General features: G+C 37.8%; 1 protein-coding gene across 1 annotated transcript in view; it reads right to left on the bottom strand.

Moving 5' to 3' along the window:
- The window catches only part of DNAH5 (dynein axonemal heavy chain 5), a 262,049-nt gene that overhangs the window by 47,904 nt on the left and 195,205 nt on the right, over nt 1–18,940 (bottom strand). Inside the window, exons 56-61 of the mRNA XM_073237789.1 lie at nt 13,197–13,428; nt 11,907–12,021; nt 11,540–11,716; nt 7,376–7,579; nt 3,525–3,704; nt 514–651 (exon numbers count right to left, since the gene is read on the bottom strand). Of these exons, the coding sequence (XP_073093890.1) occupies nt 514–651; nt 3,525–3,704; nt 7,376–7,579; nt 11,540–11,716; nt 11,907–12,021; nt 13,197–13,428 (1,046 nt within the window). The remainder of the gene's footprint in view (nt 1–513; nt 652–3,524; nt 3,705–7,375; nt 7,580–11,539; nt 11,717–11,906; nt 12,022–13,196; nt 13,429–18,940) is intronic.

Below are 18,940 nucleotides of genomic sequence, written 5' to 3'. Positions count from 1 at the left end.
CAGTCACACCGATCCAGCAGAGATGCCTCAAGTGGACATCGAAGACCAAGGTCTAGACCAAACTGTCCAGCCCTATGACCAAGAACCATTCTCTTATCCTCTCTGGACCTCAGTTCATTCCTCTAAAATGAGAATAAAAATAACTACCTTGTTTACCTTGCAAGATTATTTCAAAGATTGAGACAAAGTGGGAGGACATGATCTGAAAAACACGACAAAAAATGCTACAGAAGATGCTAATAATGTCATCATTAACAAGAAACTCAGAATGTTCACACTCCAGAACTAACCCCTATCTTGGCTAAATATCTTGACATCTCCCCAAAGGTCCTTGGGGTCTGAAACAAACCCCAGGGCTCAGGGAGGGACTGCATGCTGTATATGTAGCACATATAAATTAGCTGAATTCCTGCTAGAAGCCGAACCCTTAGAGAAAGTAGAAACAGAGGGAAGGCCTGCAATCACCATGCAGGTGCATGAAGGTCCGTTCCAGGCCAGAGCATAGTTAGTTACCTGCTTCTCCGTCATGGCCTGTTCATACTCAGCCTGCACCACATCCAGCTCTGCTTGCTTGTCGTCCAGCTCGGCCTGGGCCTTCTGCAGGTCCTGCATGGCCAAGACGTAGCGATTCTCCTGCACCACCAAGTTGGCCTGCCAGGACACACACACAGTACAAGATGGGCACAAACTGAACACCCAGCATTTCAGGGTCTGAGAACTTAGCAATATCACACTTACATATTTTCTCTGTTCCCCCACTGGAGTCATTTCAAGTTGCATTAAGTCAAGACCAAATCTTAATGTGAACTTGATGTAAATATTTATAAGTGGAAAACTACAGCTCAATAGAATAGAAATCAGTAAATTTTTCCATAAAGTGCCAGATAGTAAACATTTTAGGCTTTTTGGGTCAAGAAGCAAAACTGAGGCTATTTTTAGGTACTTACTCACAAACTATTTAAAAATGTAAAAGCTATTCTTATTTCACAAGCTATGTAAATACAGGTAGTGGGCTTGATTTGGCCTGTGAGCCAAAGTTTTGCCAACCCCTAGATCAGAGTATGATAACAGCAAATGTATATAGGCACATTATAGAATATTATAACATTAAGAATTATTAGAAGGAAAAACTAAATATTTAGAAAATCAGCCTAGCAGGACTCATTGTTATTGATGAGGATATTAAAACAAGACAAAGGATGGAATGTAATTACTTGTTGAAGGTAAAGATACAGATTTGTGGGTAGCAGTGGTCTTGTTTGCATATATTGCTTGCCTTCCAGAAAACAATTGATACCTTAAGCTGTGGTCAATTAAAAATACTTGTTTTGAGGAAGCTACTGATAGCACTCAAAAGACTGTCACAGCCTCATGGATTTTGAGTCTTTTCTAGGACTTTACTCAGAAAAAAATTAATTTAAAAAAAATTAAATGATACTCCCAAAAGATGCTAACTAAATGGCACAGAATTCTTCCAATATGACTGCTCATCTTAGGAGCTGTAGGACTTTGCAGGTTTCCTAAACTCTGTGAGCTTCAGTTTCTCCAGGAAGATACTGAGAAACTACCTCTTCAGATTGTCTGTGTGTGTTTGGTTTAAGTAAAACAGCACAGGTAAAAACCCAAGCTTAGTACCTGGTATATCACATGAGTTCAATAAATGATAGATATTGTTATTGTTACTATTCATGTCCAATATTTAAGGCTCAACTCTTTTAAATGCCCTGTATATGGACTGATGTTTATCAATTTTTCCTACGTAAACCTCATAGAGTTTTCAAAGAGAAATCTCATTACAATGAACATGAATCAAGTCCAAATTTCCATTGTAATTAACAATTGCATAAGTTTATTCACTGCCAGAAGTCACTTGGCCTATCTACAAGGATGGCAAGGTGATGGAGATGGCCCTACGGAGTCTCTGTTACCGATGAGTGTCGAGGGGGTCCCAGCTGGAGCTCAACGAGTGTCCTCACTCAGGAGGCTGGAGTTTGCAGAACAGCCCCACCAGGAATATGTGCTATCAGGGGCCTCGGTCTGTCCTCTTCATGTATTAAGCAGAGTTGCCCAGTGAAAGCCTGCCCTCCATTTTTCTTGGGCTTCTCCCTAAGCAGTGACTTTGTATGGTCCACATAGCTGTGTTTATTTCTCTGACTGACAGTGCTGGGACATGACCAAGTGAACATGCCCAGATGCTGGATGTTCATAAGCCTATGGGAGGGCACCCCCGGGACTGACTTCTCACAAAGAAAACACACGGTCCAGAAGCAAGCAAGGTCCCCTTCTGACGGGGTTCCCTTCACCTCCTACTGTGGGATCTAGATTGTCCTGGGTCTGGGGGAGGCTGAAATGCACTGAAACAGAGGATGGGATTTCATTGTTCCTACATAAATCCTGTTTGGAATGTTTATTATTTGGTACTGATTTCAGCTCATGTTATTTAAAATAATTATAACAGAGTAAAAAAGTGTCCATCATGAATTCCACTATAATTCCCATACACTATGTACACTTACCCACTGGAAGAATATGCAAAGGATGCCCTGTACTTTTGATTTGAAACAGTGATCGTAATTCAGATGCCCACTTCTAAGCTATACTGTAGTTTTCACGGATACCAAAATCCACATTGTCACACAGCAGGTCATCAGTTATTTGCTCTAGAGTTCTCTGAGCCAAATGAGTCTCTGTTCTTTCAAGGTTTCCCAGAACCCTTCAGGCCTCAGTGATGGAATAAATGGCCTTGGATGGTAACAGTTAGAAAATAAAATGGGACTTGCAACTCTATCCTGTCTCCTTTCTACTCTTGATTATTTGTATCATTATTAATAAGGCTCCTGGGTAGTTTATAAGTGTGAGTGAATTTTAGTTAGTGGTCGAGAGATTTATGCAAAAGTAAAATAATCAACCAAGCCATAAGGCACTTTTTGAGACACCAATCTTCCATTTTCAGAACTTGTTCTTGCTTCTCCATTCAAGACTGAATATCATTGAATGATAGTGTACAAATGAACATTAGAAATGCAACTACTCAAAGGAAAACACAGGTATATCCTCCAGTCACATTAAATAACATGATATTTAGTTTGTTTCCGGAGGGACAAAGGAGAGAGTACTATGTCATGTCCTGAACCAAGACCAGCCACCAGGGTCTATGTGTTGACCTGCCTCACTCAGGACTCCCCAGCTAAAGGTGTTGGACATTAACAGAGGATTCTATGCTATAGTTTTCTGTGTTTCTTTTTTTTCAACTTGATATTGTGCAGGAAAAATATCCAGCAACCCGCAATGGCCTGAATGTCCTTGCAGTGTCCATGCTAAAAGGTTCATTCAGTTCTGACTGAACTAGGATTAGAGAAAAGGAACATTCTGTGCTAAGCCTTTCCACCACTTGCTATCCCCGTGGACTTGGGTACAATTAACACCAGCAGCCAAAGACTTCTAAGCTGCATGACAGATAAGACCAGCTGGCCTAGAGACCCCCTTGCAGGCACGTGTCACACACTTGTATTTTTGAGACTTACCTTCAGAGGCAACACCTCTCTGTTTATAGAAAAGAAGGAAGCCATGGCTTTGGTCCAGGAACAGAGACCAGCTACATTCCCACACACGCGTTTAGCCGTTTCAATATTATAGTCTGCCATCTCAAAGTAAGGATTCAAAAATTCTATCACTTCTTCATTGATTGTGTCTTTCGGGAATTGCTATGGAAGAAAAGAATGAAATAAAGTCAAAATACTTCTTTCCACTAAGTCATATTGACATTGTGCTCACAATGCCATTGAAATTGTTGAACAGCCAAGAATAAACAAACGATGTCCTATTTTGCCAACATTTCAGGATATTAGGCAGTCCTGAAGGCGAACACAGAGTATGCAGTACAGCAAAGGAGTTAGAGTAGACTTTGTCTTTGGTTAACAAGAGGTACCAACCCTAAGTAAATCTTCTGGGATCTGGGGAAAGAACAGATTATTTAGGGAGTGAATACTAATATGGTTATTAGAATTTCCAAGGCAATAAATCTTTCATGTCATTAAACCTAAATAGGTGAATTACAAATCCAGAAAAGGAAAACAAACACAGATGGGTATATTCAGCCTAAGGACATACATATTTAGCATTTACCAGCAATTAAATGATTCATATATTCAGACAGAGGTTATATTAAACTCACCTGAAATGTGAATATAATACCTTGGACATTAGGCCTTGAGGGGGATGAATTAATTTTTAATCATAGAACTATCAAGAATGTGAGAGAATTGTTATAAAATGTAAAAATAGTAGCCAAAATGGATTAAGAATGCCTCCTTGCATCAAAAGAGACTGGTCAAACAATGAAACTGGTGTTTTTAAAAGTGGTGTTCAATCACCTAAAAGAAGATGATTAAATATTTTCCAAGTAGAAAGAAATTTAGCATCTAAATAATTCAGAGAAACAAGCCTTCACAAAACATACATAACATGAGGTGGAGCACATTTTCATTCAGACGTCTTTTAATGCAAGTTTCTTATATGAGACTTGAAAAATACCGAGGCCAGAAGGAAAAGCAGAACGCATGGAAGCAATAGGAGGGTGGTGGTTGTGTCAAAAGGCAAATAGCAAAGGAGATTCCAGAGCACTGGCACTGCCACCAGGTCCATAAGGCAGAAGAGTTGCTTGCCAGCATCCACTTCCAAGTCCAACTCCATTGTCACCTTTCTCTGTGAAAACTTTCTGAGTCTCCCCGTCACCATTGCCATTCCACACTCAACAATCAGAGTTAATCTCCTCCTCTCCGCTCAGCTGGCGAGTTACTCCTTCATGGTGGCACTTAACGTCACATAGTCCCTTAGTTAACTGGGACAAGTCTGTACAGCTACTTATTGTCATAGCTGCTATATGGTGTCTCAAGCTGCTGTAGCCACACAGCCACTTGGGCAATGCTGAATTGAAAACTGGATGAAACACTGTGTAAAAATCATTACTTGGGAGATGGATCTGGGTTGGGTACTCCCAATTATCTGTCTCAAGATCTAGAAATAGGACATAGAACAATAAAATTTCTACCAGAAAACAGAGAAATATTTATTCTTCCTGAGAGGGGGACAAAGACTACCTGAACAGGACACAGAAAACACTATTAAGGAAAATATTGACAAACTTGACTACATTAAACTTTAGAACATCTACTTATCAAACACAGTATTAATGGTATGAACAACTAAGGCAGAAAGTGGGGGAAGATACTTGCAAAAGTATAAATGACAAATTACTCATATTATATATACACAAAGAAATTCTACACAGCAATAAAAAATGTAAATGGGCAAGAGATCTATTCCAAGAGGATCATAAACTGATGAAAATATTCTCACCATCAGGGAAATGCAAACTCAACCCAAAACAATAGAATAGCTGAAAGTAGAAAATGGTTAAATGTAGAGCAACTTACACTGCTGTGGGTGTGTAAATTGATACAACTATTATTGAAAACTCCTCGCTGCTATTTATTAAAGCTGATGAAATTGTTTAATCTAAGACCTAGGAATTCCACTCCTGAGTATAGAGTCAACAGAAATGCAAATATGCCCACCAAATGACCTGTAGACCAATAGTCATATTAGCTTTATTTATAGCAGGCAAAAACTAGTAACAAAAGCCAAAATCTATGAATAGTACAATGGGCAAATGGACATTTCACTCTTGTTCACATGAGAAATGACTGCTAAATTTACAGGAATTTTGCAAATTGTTAAATAAAATCATTATCACAAATTAAATTATACCAATTTGTAATTAAGGAAATGTTATTTAAAATAAATATAATGTGTAGTCAAAAGTCATCAATCACTTTCTTATTACTTTACTACATTTTACTATTTATGTTCTTGAGGTCATTTATATCTATTGTACCTATATGGTGGGAATGCTACATAACGGCATGACTATTCACCTTGTCTCAACTCTACGTTCAGCAACACCACTTGGTAGTTTGAAACTGACCATCCTGGAGTAGTTTACACCATGGAAATTGGCAATCACTACAAATCAGAGCTTTATTTCCTTTTTTCTTTTTTCTCTCCAGAGAACCATTTGTTAAACACTTACTATACAGTACTGCATATCAAGATACAGGAAACTAGACTGCAATGAAAATTTAAGTATGAAACACTGCCCTGTTGAACATAAGAATGAATGTTAGAAACAAAATGAATCAGAGGTCAAAACAAAAGATTTCGTATGATATGATTTCATACATATAAATTTCAAAACAGGCAAAACTGATTATCAGGATAAAGGTAAGAATAATGGTCATCTTAAGGGAATTTATTGATGGGTTTGGGACACAGAGATTTCTAGGGTATAAACATACAAATTTTGATTTCACTGTTCATTAATAGGTATATATATATATATATATATATATACATATATATATATAAATATTCATTAATCTGTACACTTAAAATTTGTACATTTTATCATATATAAGTTCTATATCCCAGTAAAATAAAAAGATCAAATTAATACTCAAAAATTTATTACTGAGACTCAAATATATATGTATATTTATTTATTTATATTCATATGCAAGTGATGATATATGCACACATGTCTGGGTTCCTTAAAATATTTTTTTTAACTTTTATTGAAAGAAATCACTAATGATGCCTTAACACACCTAACATCTGTGAGCTAAAGATCTCATGTTAACAACGCCTTATATTTGAAAGAGAAAATTCTATTCTGAAAAAAATATTTAAGTACATGTTCAAAATATGTATGTAGAATATCGTTCAGGTTTAAAAAAATGAAAATCCTGCCATTTGTGACAACATGGTTGGGCCTGAAGGACATTAGTCCAAATGAAATAAGCCAGACACAGAAAGACAAATACTGTGACACCTCACTTACAGATTGGAATCTAAAATAGTCAAGCTCATAGAAGCAAAGAGCAGAATGGTGGTTGCTAGGGGCTGAGGGGAGGGAAATGGGAAGAGTTGGTCAAGGGATACAAAGTTTCAAGATATAAGATAACTAAGTCCTGGAGACCTGAAGTGCAGCAATATGAATACAGGTATTGTATACTTGAAATGTTCTAAGTGTTCTCACTACAGAAAGAACCAGAAAAGAAAATGGTAACCATGTGGGGTGATGGATACTTTAATTAGCTTGACTATGGCCATTTTATTTCACAATGTATGCATATATTAAACAAGAAGTTGTACAATTTATCTATACCCAATTTTTATTTGTCAATTATACCTTAAGAAAGATGGCAAAAAATTAATAAGTAAAAACATGTATGTACAATCAACTTTTTTTAGAAACTTGTTAATGGTTCAGACACTCTAATGAAGTCTCTTAGCTCATCATTATTGAACTACCAACCTGTAAATTCTGTAAAAAGTTTCCTGCAGTCATCAGCTTTAAAGATTCCTGCCAGGAAGGAATTGTACAGCTTTTTTCCAGGTCAATTTTCACTGCATTGACTTTCCTTTGAAACAGTAACAGGACACAATCCATGATCCTCATGATGAGATGAGGGGGTCGCCCCAAGGTGCGGACAGTGGCAATGTCGGAAGGCTTGATGGTCTGGCGGAGGAAGAGGGCTTGTCATCCCATCTCAGATAAGAAAGTGCAGACAAACAAATCTTAATCTCTAAATGTTACTGTTTCCACAGAGGACAGCAAATATTTTAGAACCAGATGCAGAGTCACGGGGGCTTCATGCATATTTAATCCCCCAAAAATGCAGAAAATCCCGTTTGTACAATTCAAACTGACAGCAAGAGGAGAAACTGAGAGAAATGTCAGCAAGCAGATAAGGCGCTATGACTTCTCTAAAATTGCACAGACCACTACTTTGTGCCAGAAAAAAAAAAAAAGTGTGATCTGAAAGAAAAAGACTACTCAGCACCTAGGTACCAGGGATTCTAACCCAGGAAGACTCCATTATGTGCTGAGCTTTTTACTCCTGAGTTATGTAGGTCAAGAATCTGCCTATTTCTCTTAAGCAACTCAGACTTGACACAGCAGACTGGCACTCACAGGTAGTTCCAAGGCTGACAGATTGAATACTCAGGGGTTTCTTGGCGGGCCACTGACCTTGAACTGATGGAACTTGAGCAACGTAAATTTCACTATTCTCTTCGAAAAGTTCTGTTCCATTTCTAGTATGTAGATTCTTACAGAGTAAACTATTTAATAGTCATATAGACCTGTTGTGGTTGCTAATAACTGTGCTATGTCTTAAACCTTTTGTGGAATAAGTACTGGGAAAATATTAAACATAAGAATTTGATACAGTCCCATTTCTAGGATGAATATTCTACATTCATGCCTTCCAGATCTTAAAACCTTCTATCTTACTTGCATTTGCATCCCTGCTGTCAAATGACCTCTCATCAAAGCTAATGATCTTTTCTCTGAGGATTGAGGGGAAAAAAAGAAGAAAACTAATGAACTTGGTAGTTAGAATGTAACTATACACTTTGAAAAGGTTTGTTTCAATAAACTAGCATCTGTGAAAGCTGGACAGCTGGCAATGGAGGAGAATTAGTGCTAAGGAACTGGAAATGACAGATAGACCTTTATTTGAGATGTTGTGGCTATAAAATAAAGAAAATATAACAGCAGGCAGTAGGGAAAGTAGGGTCAGATTAAAGTTATCTAAGAGCTGGCCATGCTTATTTTATGTTAGCTTTAAAAGAGGGAATTCAAACCGAATTGGGCTAAATTACATTCAATCAGGTAGCAGGAGTTGGGGCAAGGGTATATCTGGCGGGCATTATATTGAAGTTCAACGTATTTCAGCTAAGTATTGCATTCCTCTTTTCTCTGCAGGCAAAGCAACATTCCTTACTAAATTTCCTAGACATCACTGAACTATAATTATTTAGTATCTACAGGTATTTGGCATGCTTGTGTTGAGTCAGATTAGCATGGAGATAGCAAGAAAATATTCTTTGCTGTTACCTTAATTGTTGTACAGATTTATGTAGTCAGATGCCAGAATGTTAAAGTATGAATGCACCTGGAACTTTCTTAGTACAAATTGGTAGCATCATACTTCAAGATTTCAAAAGCTCAACAAAGAGGCAATAAAATGTAGGCAGAATCAATGAAGGAAATGACTGAAATCTCTCCCACACACTCTATCACCTTACCCCTGTTCCCACACATTTATGCCTTGATGATTACATAAAGCAGAACATTTTAGTGTTAGAGAGCATGAAATTAGAAAGATACAGAACACCATTTTATAATGTTGGAAAAGATACCAAGCCTCTTAACTCTTGGGAAATTATATGCATTTAATCATGACCTGAGATGCCATATGCTCTATTTTTATGGCACCATTAGGTATCATGAGATCAATAAAGTTTAGAAGTTTCTTTACAGTATCATTGTCTTCTCTCTGTTGATCAGGGACTCTCAGCAAAGCCAAAATGCCCAAAAGAATGGGAGGAATGAGGATTGGGATCTCAAAGAAATATACATACCCGATGTTCACTGCAGCATTATTCATGATAGCCAAGACAGGGAAACGACCTAAGTGTCCACTGATGGATGAATAAAGAAGATGTGGCACAGGTGCAAGCATGCAATGCACATGTGTGTATGTGTACACAATGGAATCTATGCAGCCTTAAAAAAAGAAAGAAAGAAATCCTGCCATTTGAAACGATGTGGATGGACCTGGCGGACATTAGGCCAAGTGAAATAAGCTAAACACAGAAAAATAAATGCTGTATCATTTCATTTATATGTGAAATCTAAAATAGGTTCATAGAAGGAGAACATAGAATGGTGATTGTCAAGGGGCTGGCAGGACGAGGAGGTGGGAGGTGATGATCAAAGGGTATTTTCAGTTACACAAAATGAGTTAATTCTGGGATCTGCTATAGAACATAGTGCCTATAGCTAACAATACTGCATTATACACTTCAAATTTGCTAAGAGGGGTAGACCTTGCCTTAGATGTCTTTACCACGCACACAAAAATAACAATATTAGAGGGAACAGGAAGAAACTTTGGGAGGGAGTGGGTACGTCTATGGCCTTGATGATGGAGGTAGTTTCATAGGTGTATGCTTAGGCCCTGACTCTGAGTTATAAAACTTAAATATGTACAGCTTTTTACATCTCAGTCATACCTCAATAAATTAGTTTTTAAAAAAGAAGCAGGGAAATGAGGTGCTCATCACTCTGAGACTCAAGACCCTGAGGACTTCCAGTATTAAGAAGGACAGTTTTGCCAGTGCAAGGATGCATAGAGAAACAATAAGGAAAGATGTATCACATGTAAGAATAGAGTTGATTCTCAACACATGGTTGAACTGGGAAGATCCACTTACACGTGGATTTTTTTAAATAAATGTATTGGATGAATTTTTTAAAGATTTACAACAATTTTAAATAAGATTTCTTTTTCTCAGCTTACTTTATTGAAAGACTACTGTATATAATACATATAACATACAAAATTTGTGTTAATCAACTGCTTATGTTATCAGTAAGGCTTCAGGTCAGCAGAAGGCTGTTAGTTAAGCTCTTGGGGGATCAAAAGTTATACATGGATTTTCAACTGTGCAGGAGGTCAATGCTCCATTCAAGGGTCAACTGAAATGTGAAAAGTGGGAGATAGAAAAGAAAAAATGGTATTTTCACTGTCTCAAAGGAATAGAAATTCATATTTGTATAATGATTCAGAAAGTATAATGACTTAAATTGGGTCAAAGAGATTTACAAGTGTTTCAGGCAGTGTGCTAAGGAAGCACTTCAAAAAGTTACATTATCAAGTAATAATAAATGCCCAATTAAGGTTGCATTACTTGAATTAGCAGTGGACAGATCGGCAGCGTTCCATCGTTCCAGCCATTTTCTAGGCCAGGAATAACACAAGGCAACAGATGAGTCACACAGAAGTAAAAGCAATCTTAAATTGAGTCCAAAAGATTTCAAACTGAATGTTCAAAACTGGGCCAGCCCTTTAAGGTGTGGCCTGTTTCCATAAACTGGTCTTATTTTCTCAGAATCTGAAACACCTGTCTAATTTCACCCTCTCTGTCACTGCCACACAGTGGCACCAAATGACTGTGTTGGAAGCCTCCTCAAACTGCCATTACTGAGCTGCATTACACCGGGAGGTCCTTATCTGTATAAGTCAAGGATAAACTCAGAGAATGTCGTGTCCTACAGACCTACTCCAGTGTCCTCAGCGAATGAGCAAGGAACTGTTATTTTAGAAATGCAATGTGATTTTCCCACTGTCACATAGCTTATTGGTGACAGAGTGGGCCTGAGAACCCAGGACTCCTGGGCGCCATTGCCTCACACTGCCCACCGTGCAGGAGCGAGGAAAATGACATGTGAAGCAGCACATGCAAAATCGAAGAGAAGCTCATAACATCTCCAAGCAGAATATATGATTTGCCATGGGTCTGTGGGGAGTGCTTCGGTGTGGAGCAGCTGCGCGTCTCCTGCCGTTCATCAGTCCTGCCCCCCCTCCCAGGCTCTGAACGGCATACCTGCTGAGTCACAGCGATTTACCTGCAGCGCTGCCTCTGCTTCTTCTAAAGCTGGTTTTGCTGCTTCCAGTTTTTCTTCCGCAATGGCTTTATCTTTAGAGATGCTGTCTACAATGGCCTGGGCTTTGTCCTTCACCTTCTGCACCTCAGCCTTGACCTTTTCAGCAGCCTGTGCTTTCATGGTCACTTCTTTTAAGACCTAATTCAATATAAACAGACAAAAAGCTCAAAGAGACAATTTATCATACATAAAATGAAGAGTGTCATATTCTAATGGAAACAGCAGTTTATACTTTCAAGGTTATAACTTGGTGGCTGCATATACATCATTAACATTCACGAACTGGTAATTCACAGCAAGGACAGTACTCATGGGGGCATCCACCCACCGTGTCGGCTTTCTCATTGGCCACTTGCAGCTCCTTTTCCTTCACTTCCAGCTCTTTGCTTAAGGCTGCAACAGACTCCGAAGCTTCTTTTAGCTTTTGCAATCCAGTATTCATCCTAGGATTAAAAATCCAAGTCAGCAATGTTATAAATTGCAGTAATGGCCACATTTTCCAAGTTCTGGCCCACTAATATGGATAGTAATGGTCATATTTGAAGAATGAGTGCATATGTAAATAGTAAACGCAAGATGGCTTGACAAAAAGGCTGTCCACCTTTTACACAGTTTCAGGCTTGGGTAGACTGCATGTGGAAGAGCAAAGCCACTAAAACACTCTGTGTGACACAAGAGGATGGGCAGGGCATCCAGCATCTGTCTCATGCAAGACACATGCTTACTGAAGTCTGGCTACATGACAACAGACTTCAAATGCTTGAAGCCCTACCATGGAGGAAGGAAAATAAGTAGCTTCTGGTATTCAAAAAAAAAATCCTATGAAGTTAAAAGAATAGACATTTGAAACCAAAAAAATAAACAAATTCAAAGCCATCAGAACAGCCTTGTGAAGGGACTAACTACCTGTCTGAACCTGAAATTGTGGGATCTTGAAGACTGAAGCCCATCAGAGTCATTCAGTCTAATCTCCCAACCAGGGGTCTCTTATGTAGCAATGCTGGCTGATTGTGGCCAGATTCAGGCAGGACATATAAGTATTCGGAAAAGAGCAGAGCCCTAAAATTTGGAACAAACTTCTGTGAAGCAGGGTACTCACTGGGCAATGACCATAAGTACCCGCCAGACTGTTCTATTCTAGATGCTCAGAAAGGGAAGAAAGTGAGAGTCGAGAGAGGGAGAAAGGACGTCTGTATTCCCAGCTTCCTTCCAGGTCTACTGTTTGTACCGTTACGCCACCAATATTATAGAAAGTGGTAGGCCACATAAAAACCTGGCAACATTTTATCCTACTGGGCAAGTGTGATGCTCCTAGCAACCATGGAATAATCTTTTGACTCCACCTGAGAAGAGGTTTCTCAGCCTCAGCACTACTGACGTTTGGGGCTGGATAATCCTTTGTGGTGGAGGGAGGCTTATTCTGTGCACAGTAGGATTTTAGCAGCAACCCAACCTCTAATCATTCAACATCAGTAGTGCCTCTCCGCACCCCTCCGGGCACCCGAGTTCTAACAAACAAAAATGTCTCCAGTCATGGCAAAACATTCACTAGGGCACATATACCCCCTGTTGAGAGCCAGTGCTTTACAATAACTTTATATTTGCCCTTCACACTTGCCTGTTGGCCAGAGTTTGCACTTCCACATGCTTTTCTCCATATATGAACTTGTAGCCCTGAATAAACGAGAGGTATGACTTGGGGGTCACATGGGTAGAACGTCGGAATCTCTGGAAATAATCCACACACTTCTCAGCTACCCCATCCTGGAAGGAGCCCATGCAGTGGACCACCTCCTTCTTGGTGTCCAAACTGCAGTCAATGTCATAGGAAAAGAGGAAGTGCTCAGACACTAGAAAGAATGAAGACAATGGTGTGTGAAATATGAACATGAATGAGGATTTTAAAAATTAACTGGCTATTTTTGAACAACTTTGACATTTTTAGGACTGTATATCATGCAGCTACATAGATATGTGTCAGCATTTTTGGACCCAGGCTTATGACCTCAACAGTTTTATTTTCCCTTCCATGTATAAAACCATAACACATTTTAAGCCTATGATAATCACTCTTTGTTTGCTGGTACAATGCAAGTAAGTCTTCTATGCAGCTGCAGGCTATGGCCAACAGCCAGCCTGTTTTATGGTTTACATAAGGATGAAAGTGGTACAAATAACTCAAAAGTCAGTGCCCACCTGGTGCTCATATTTAACAATTCCATTTATTTTTTTAACCTCAGAACCTGTCATACCCTTAACTCCCCCAGGCTCTAACTGCATTTGGTATGTGGAATGTTCATCAGTAAATTTTTCTGTGCCTGGGCCATCATATTCTCAAATGTGGCAGCTGGCCATTTGCAGCCAATTCTAATTTACAATGTCCTTTAAAAATGTTTGGGTAAAAATCTCCTGTTGGAGATCTTTGTTTTCCCAACTGTGCCAAACATGAGACCTATTCTAAGACAGCATTTCCTATTATAAAAATAGGCCATAAAGTCAGAGCTAATCAATCACCACACATATAGAGGGTCTGCTACACATCTACTCCTGTGATGATGCCAAGGAGCAAAAGATGAGGGAGATACTTGGTCTCCACCCCAAGGAACTTACAGGAGTTGTGCATAATGCAGTTAAAAATGATCACAACCAGCTTTATGTAGCTTAGACAAAACAGCCTGTGGATTTGCTCAAAAAGAGCTTAAAGTAGTGAATAATGTTCCTAAGGGTTGCACATAGAAATATGGCCAGTAAAAAGGGAGGGAAACAGAAGGAATCAAGGGAACAAAACTATTAAGTGAGAGTCAGCAAAGAAATAAAAAATTGTATCTTTACACCATGCATAATTGATCATTAAATTAAGTTCTTATTACAGTAATTATGGGGCAGTATTTACATCTATGTAAATAATAGAGACCATTTATCAGCTTGGTTATAAAGACAGTTTAACAAATACACTGAAAGGCAATAAATTAAGATACTCAGAAGTCATATTTTCTCATGTGAGTTAAGCAGTGTATAAGAACAGTTTAAATTCTAGGAAGTTTGAGCACTGGAAACATAGGAACAATTCTTGCTTATGACATATTTTTGTAGGTATTAACCACAACAGCTGCAATATTTGCTACGGGCTGGGCATGATGCTAAGTACATCCTCGGGGGAGTCCCCCCTTTCTGAAAACTTGATTGTATTTACCATGTCATGTCAATGATTTTTTTTCCTTCTTATATAAACAAAGAATATCGGTCATGGTGACTTGTTTTTCTTTACATAGTAAGTTTTCTTCTTGTCTTTCCAAGAAGTTGAAGAGAATAAAAAGGAGATGTGTATTTTCCTACAGACCCACAATCTCTGATGCACGACAGGCTACACAAAGGATTGGATCACTTCCTCTTTAGGATGACCCAAGCCTGCTGACACTCAGACAGTAGGCCATGGGAAACCCATCTGTCATCTTCAGTATCCAGTCACCAAGACAGCAATGCCAGTTTGGGGGCCCACTTCAGGCTGATGTCTGAGGTTGGTGGGGGTTATTACCTGGTCTTGTATGTTCATATCACCTGATGGGGAATAAGGTGAGGTATGTGTGGGATAGAGAAGAGGACACTGGGCTTGAACCCCAAGGTGTCCCCCAGTTTCCACTTCATTTGGATTTAAAGAACTGAAGTAACAAAGTGAGTCAGGCACATTAGTTGTCTATCCATAGCCATCCCCTCTCTGTTCATTAGTAAAAGAATCCCAATTTTGTTCAGGGTAACAATTTGCCCAACCAAAATTCTTTGATTCACTAGGCCTGTACCTAGGGGTGACCGAGTTCTAGCCAGTGACATGTAAACAGAAGTTCCTTGGAAAGAACCCTGTACTGAAGCAAAAGGCAAAGCTTCAGAAGGTGCCAAGAGATAGGAAGCCTTGAAGTGCAGCAGCCATCATGTGCCTCTAAGAACAGGAGCCATACCCTAAGATGAGAGCAAGAGGGAAGAAGTAAGTCCCCAGTGGCGTTGTCCTGGACTGCAAGTCTCCACATTTTCTTGGTAGTTGGAAAAAAAAAGGAAAAAAGAAAAACAAAACCTTACTTGTTTAAGGTACTTCTTCTTTGGTTTTCTCTTACAGTCAAAGACGTTCTTAACTAACCCAAGCATATCTAATTTCAACAGATCATAAGTCACAAAACATTATCAGTTAACCTTTACAACTTCCCTAAGGGTTGGACAATAGTATATACATTTTATTGATAAGGATAATGAAGCATAGAGATAATGGGGACAGATTCAGAATTCTAATCCAAGTATGATGGACCCCAAAGTCCACGTCACCTTGATTTAGAAATTCAAATAGAACCAAACTATGTAATCTTTAGAGTGCTAAGGAAACATTTTTAACTGAAACTCAAAGTTCAAAACTACTTATTGACTAATATGCTTCATAAACAAAATATGCTAATTTTTCTAGGAAACCGTGGGTACTATTGTGGTGGATATTACTTTCTGAGGGGCTTTGTGTGCAGCTATCTCATTTCTCTTAGTCTACATCACAGACTGAGAGCAGTTGCAGAAGCAGTGGGGCTAACTCATAAGACCGACATCTTGTATAGTATAAATCAAGCAACCACTCTCAAAGAGGGCCACTTTATTTACATAATTAAAATGGCCTTCTTTGAAAAAGATATATATGCATATATATGCTATTGATTTTGCTTGAAACTTTATTTTCCAGGGAGGATGGGCTATTTTCATAACAATGTGCTAGTTTAAAATAGCATCTAGAAGAATATTAAAAATTACCATGACCTTGGAGAAATCTAAATCAACTTAATTGATTTAGTGATGACATTGGAATCAGAGTTTCATTAAGAAATACAAGACCACGAGAATGAAGATAAGACAGATATTTAGAAACAATGAATTCATAACAAGTCCATATAAAGCTGAAAACAAAAGATTTGCCAAAATGGAGATTATTAAGTGGTGGAAAGACAGAATTTTACAGCACAAAGCAAAACATATTTTTCTTTAAATGCTGCACCAAGGGATTCAGTCCTTTTAAATTCATTTATATAGAAAGCAAGCTCACCTTTTTCAAAAGCATTATAGATAGTTAGTATTTACAAAGTATTAACCTTCTGACTGGGCATTATTAAATTAGAAAAATACTCTATAATAACAACAAACTATCCAAAAATGAAATTAAGAGGACAACCCCACTTATATGTACATCAGAAAGAATAAAATATTTAGGAATAAACTTACCCAAGGAGGTGAACAACTTATACACTGGCACTAAATTAAGAAATTAAAGTAGACATAAATATATGGAAAGATCACATGTTTATGAGTTGGAAGAATTATGATTTTTTAAATGTCTGCACTGCGCAAAGCAATCTATAGATTTAATACAATCCCTATCAAAATTTCAATGGCATTTTTTATGGAAATAGAAAAAACAATCCTAAAATTCATACGGAACCACAAGAATACACAAACAGCCAAAGCAATTTAGAGTAAGAAAAAAAGCTGGAGGCATCATATCTTCCTGATTTCAAAATATATTACAAAGCCACAGTAATCAAAATAGTATGATACTTGTATTCAAAACAGACATAGGCCAATGGAACAGAATAGAAAGTCCAGAAATAAACCCACCCATGTATGATCAACTGATCTTTGACAAGGATGTCAAGAAAACACAATGGGACAAGATAGTCTCAATAAATGGTGTTGGGAAACTGGCTATCCACATGCAAAAGAATAAAACTTAACCCTTTTCTTACACCACACACAAAAATCAACCCAACACCAACTAATGACTTAAATGTTAGATCTAAAACCATAAAACTCCTAGAAGAAAACATAGCAGGGGCTCTTTGACATGGATTTTGGCCATAATTTTTTGGATCAAAAGCACAAGCAACAAAAGCAAAAATAGATAAGTAGGACCACATAAAACTAAAAATCTTATGTACAGCAAAGGAAACAACAAATGAATAGGCAACCTAGAAAATGGGAGAAAATATTTAAGAACCATACATTTGATAAAGGGTTAATATCCCAAATATTAACTCCTACAATTCTAGAACAATAAGCAAGTAACCTTATTAAAATGGGCAAAGAAACCATAAACAGATTTCTCCAAAGAAGATATACAAATGCCCAACAGAATCAAGAAAAGGTGTTCACCATCATTAATCATCAAGGAAATGCAAATCAAAATCACAGTGCGATATCATCTCACACCTGTTAGAATAGCTAGTACCAAAAAGTCAAAATGTAACAAGTGTTGGCAAAGGTGTGGAGAAGAAAGAACCCATGTACACTATTAGTGGGAATGTAAATTGGTGCATTCACTATGGAAAACAGTATGAAGGTGGCTCAAAAAATTAAACTACCATATGACCCAGCAACCCCACTTCTGGGTATATATCCAAAGAAAATAATATCACTATCTTGAAGAGAGAACTATGCCCCTATGTTCTTTGCATCAATACTTAGAATAGCCAAAACATGGAAACAACTTAGGTGTCCACTGATGGATGGATGGATAAAGAAAATATCATATATACAAATGATGGAATATCATTTAGCCTTTAAAAAGCAAGGAAATCCTACCATCTGCAACATGGATAAACCTACAGGGCTACATTAAGTGAAATAAACCATAAAGAAGGTTATAAATACTACATGATACCACTTATATGAGACCTCTAACATAGTCAGACTTATAGAAGCAGAGAGTAGAATTATGGTTGCCAGGCACTTGGAGGAGGGGGAAATGGGGTGATATTGGTCAGAAAGTACAAGCTCCAGTTAAGCACAATGAATAGGCCCTGGAGATCTACTGTGCAGAATAGTGCCTACAGTTAGCAATACTGTTTGTATCCTTAAAATTTGTTCATAGTAGACTTCATGTTAAATTTCCTTATCACAAAAAAATAGTAACAGTAATAGTTAAAGAGGGCAGAAGGAAACCTTTTGAGGTAATGGATATGTTTATGGCATAGATTTAGATTATGGTGGTGGTTTTATGGGTATATACTTATGCCCAAATTCATCAAGTTGTATAATGGACTATGTAAGCTTTTTGTATAGAATTCATACCTCAGTAAAGTGGTTTTAAAAAATAAAAATAAAGTGCATCTTAAAGAATAAAAATACAAATTAACTCATTAGAAAAATATACAAAAACTTCATAATTTTATGGGTAATATTTAGTAAAATCTAAATGAAATATGCTAACAAGCAAAATGACATATTTATATACTGATGTGGCTAGACATAATAATTTAATTCAGAATCTGCATCCTGAAGTCAACTTAAACATTTTTTTCTAGAAACCTTGTCACTAATTTTCTAAAAAGAATAACACTGAAA

The sequence above is a fragment of the Manis javanica genome, chromosome 1 (genome assembly GCF_040802235.1).
Source record: "Manis javanica isolate MJ-LG chromosome 1, MJ_LKY, whole genome shotgun sequence".
NCBI classification, from domain to species: Eukaryota; Metazoa; Chordata; class Mammalia; order Pholidota; family Manidae; genus Manis; species Manis javanica.
This window is presented reverse-complemented; position numbering and strand designations above follow the sequence as displayed.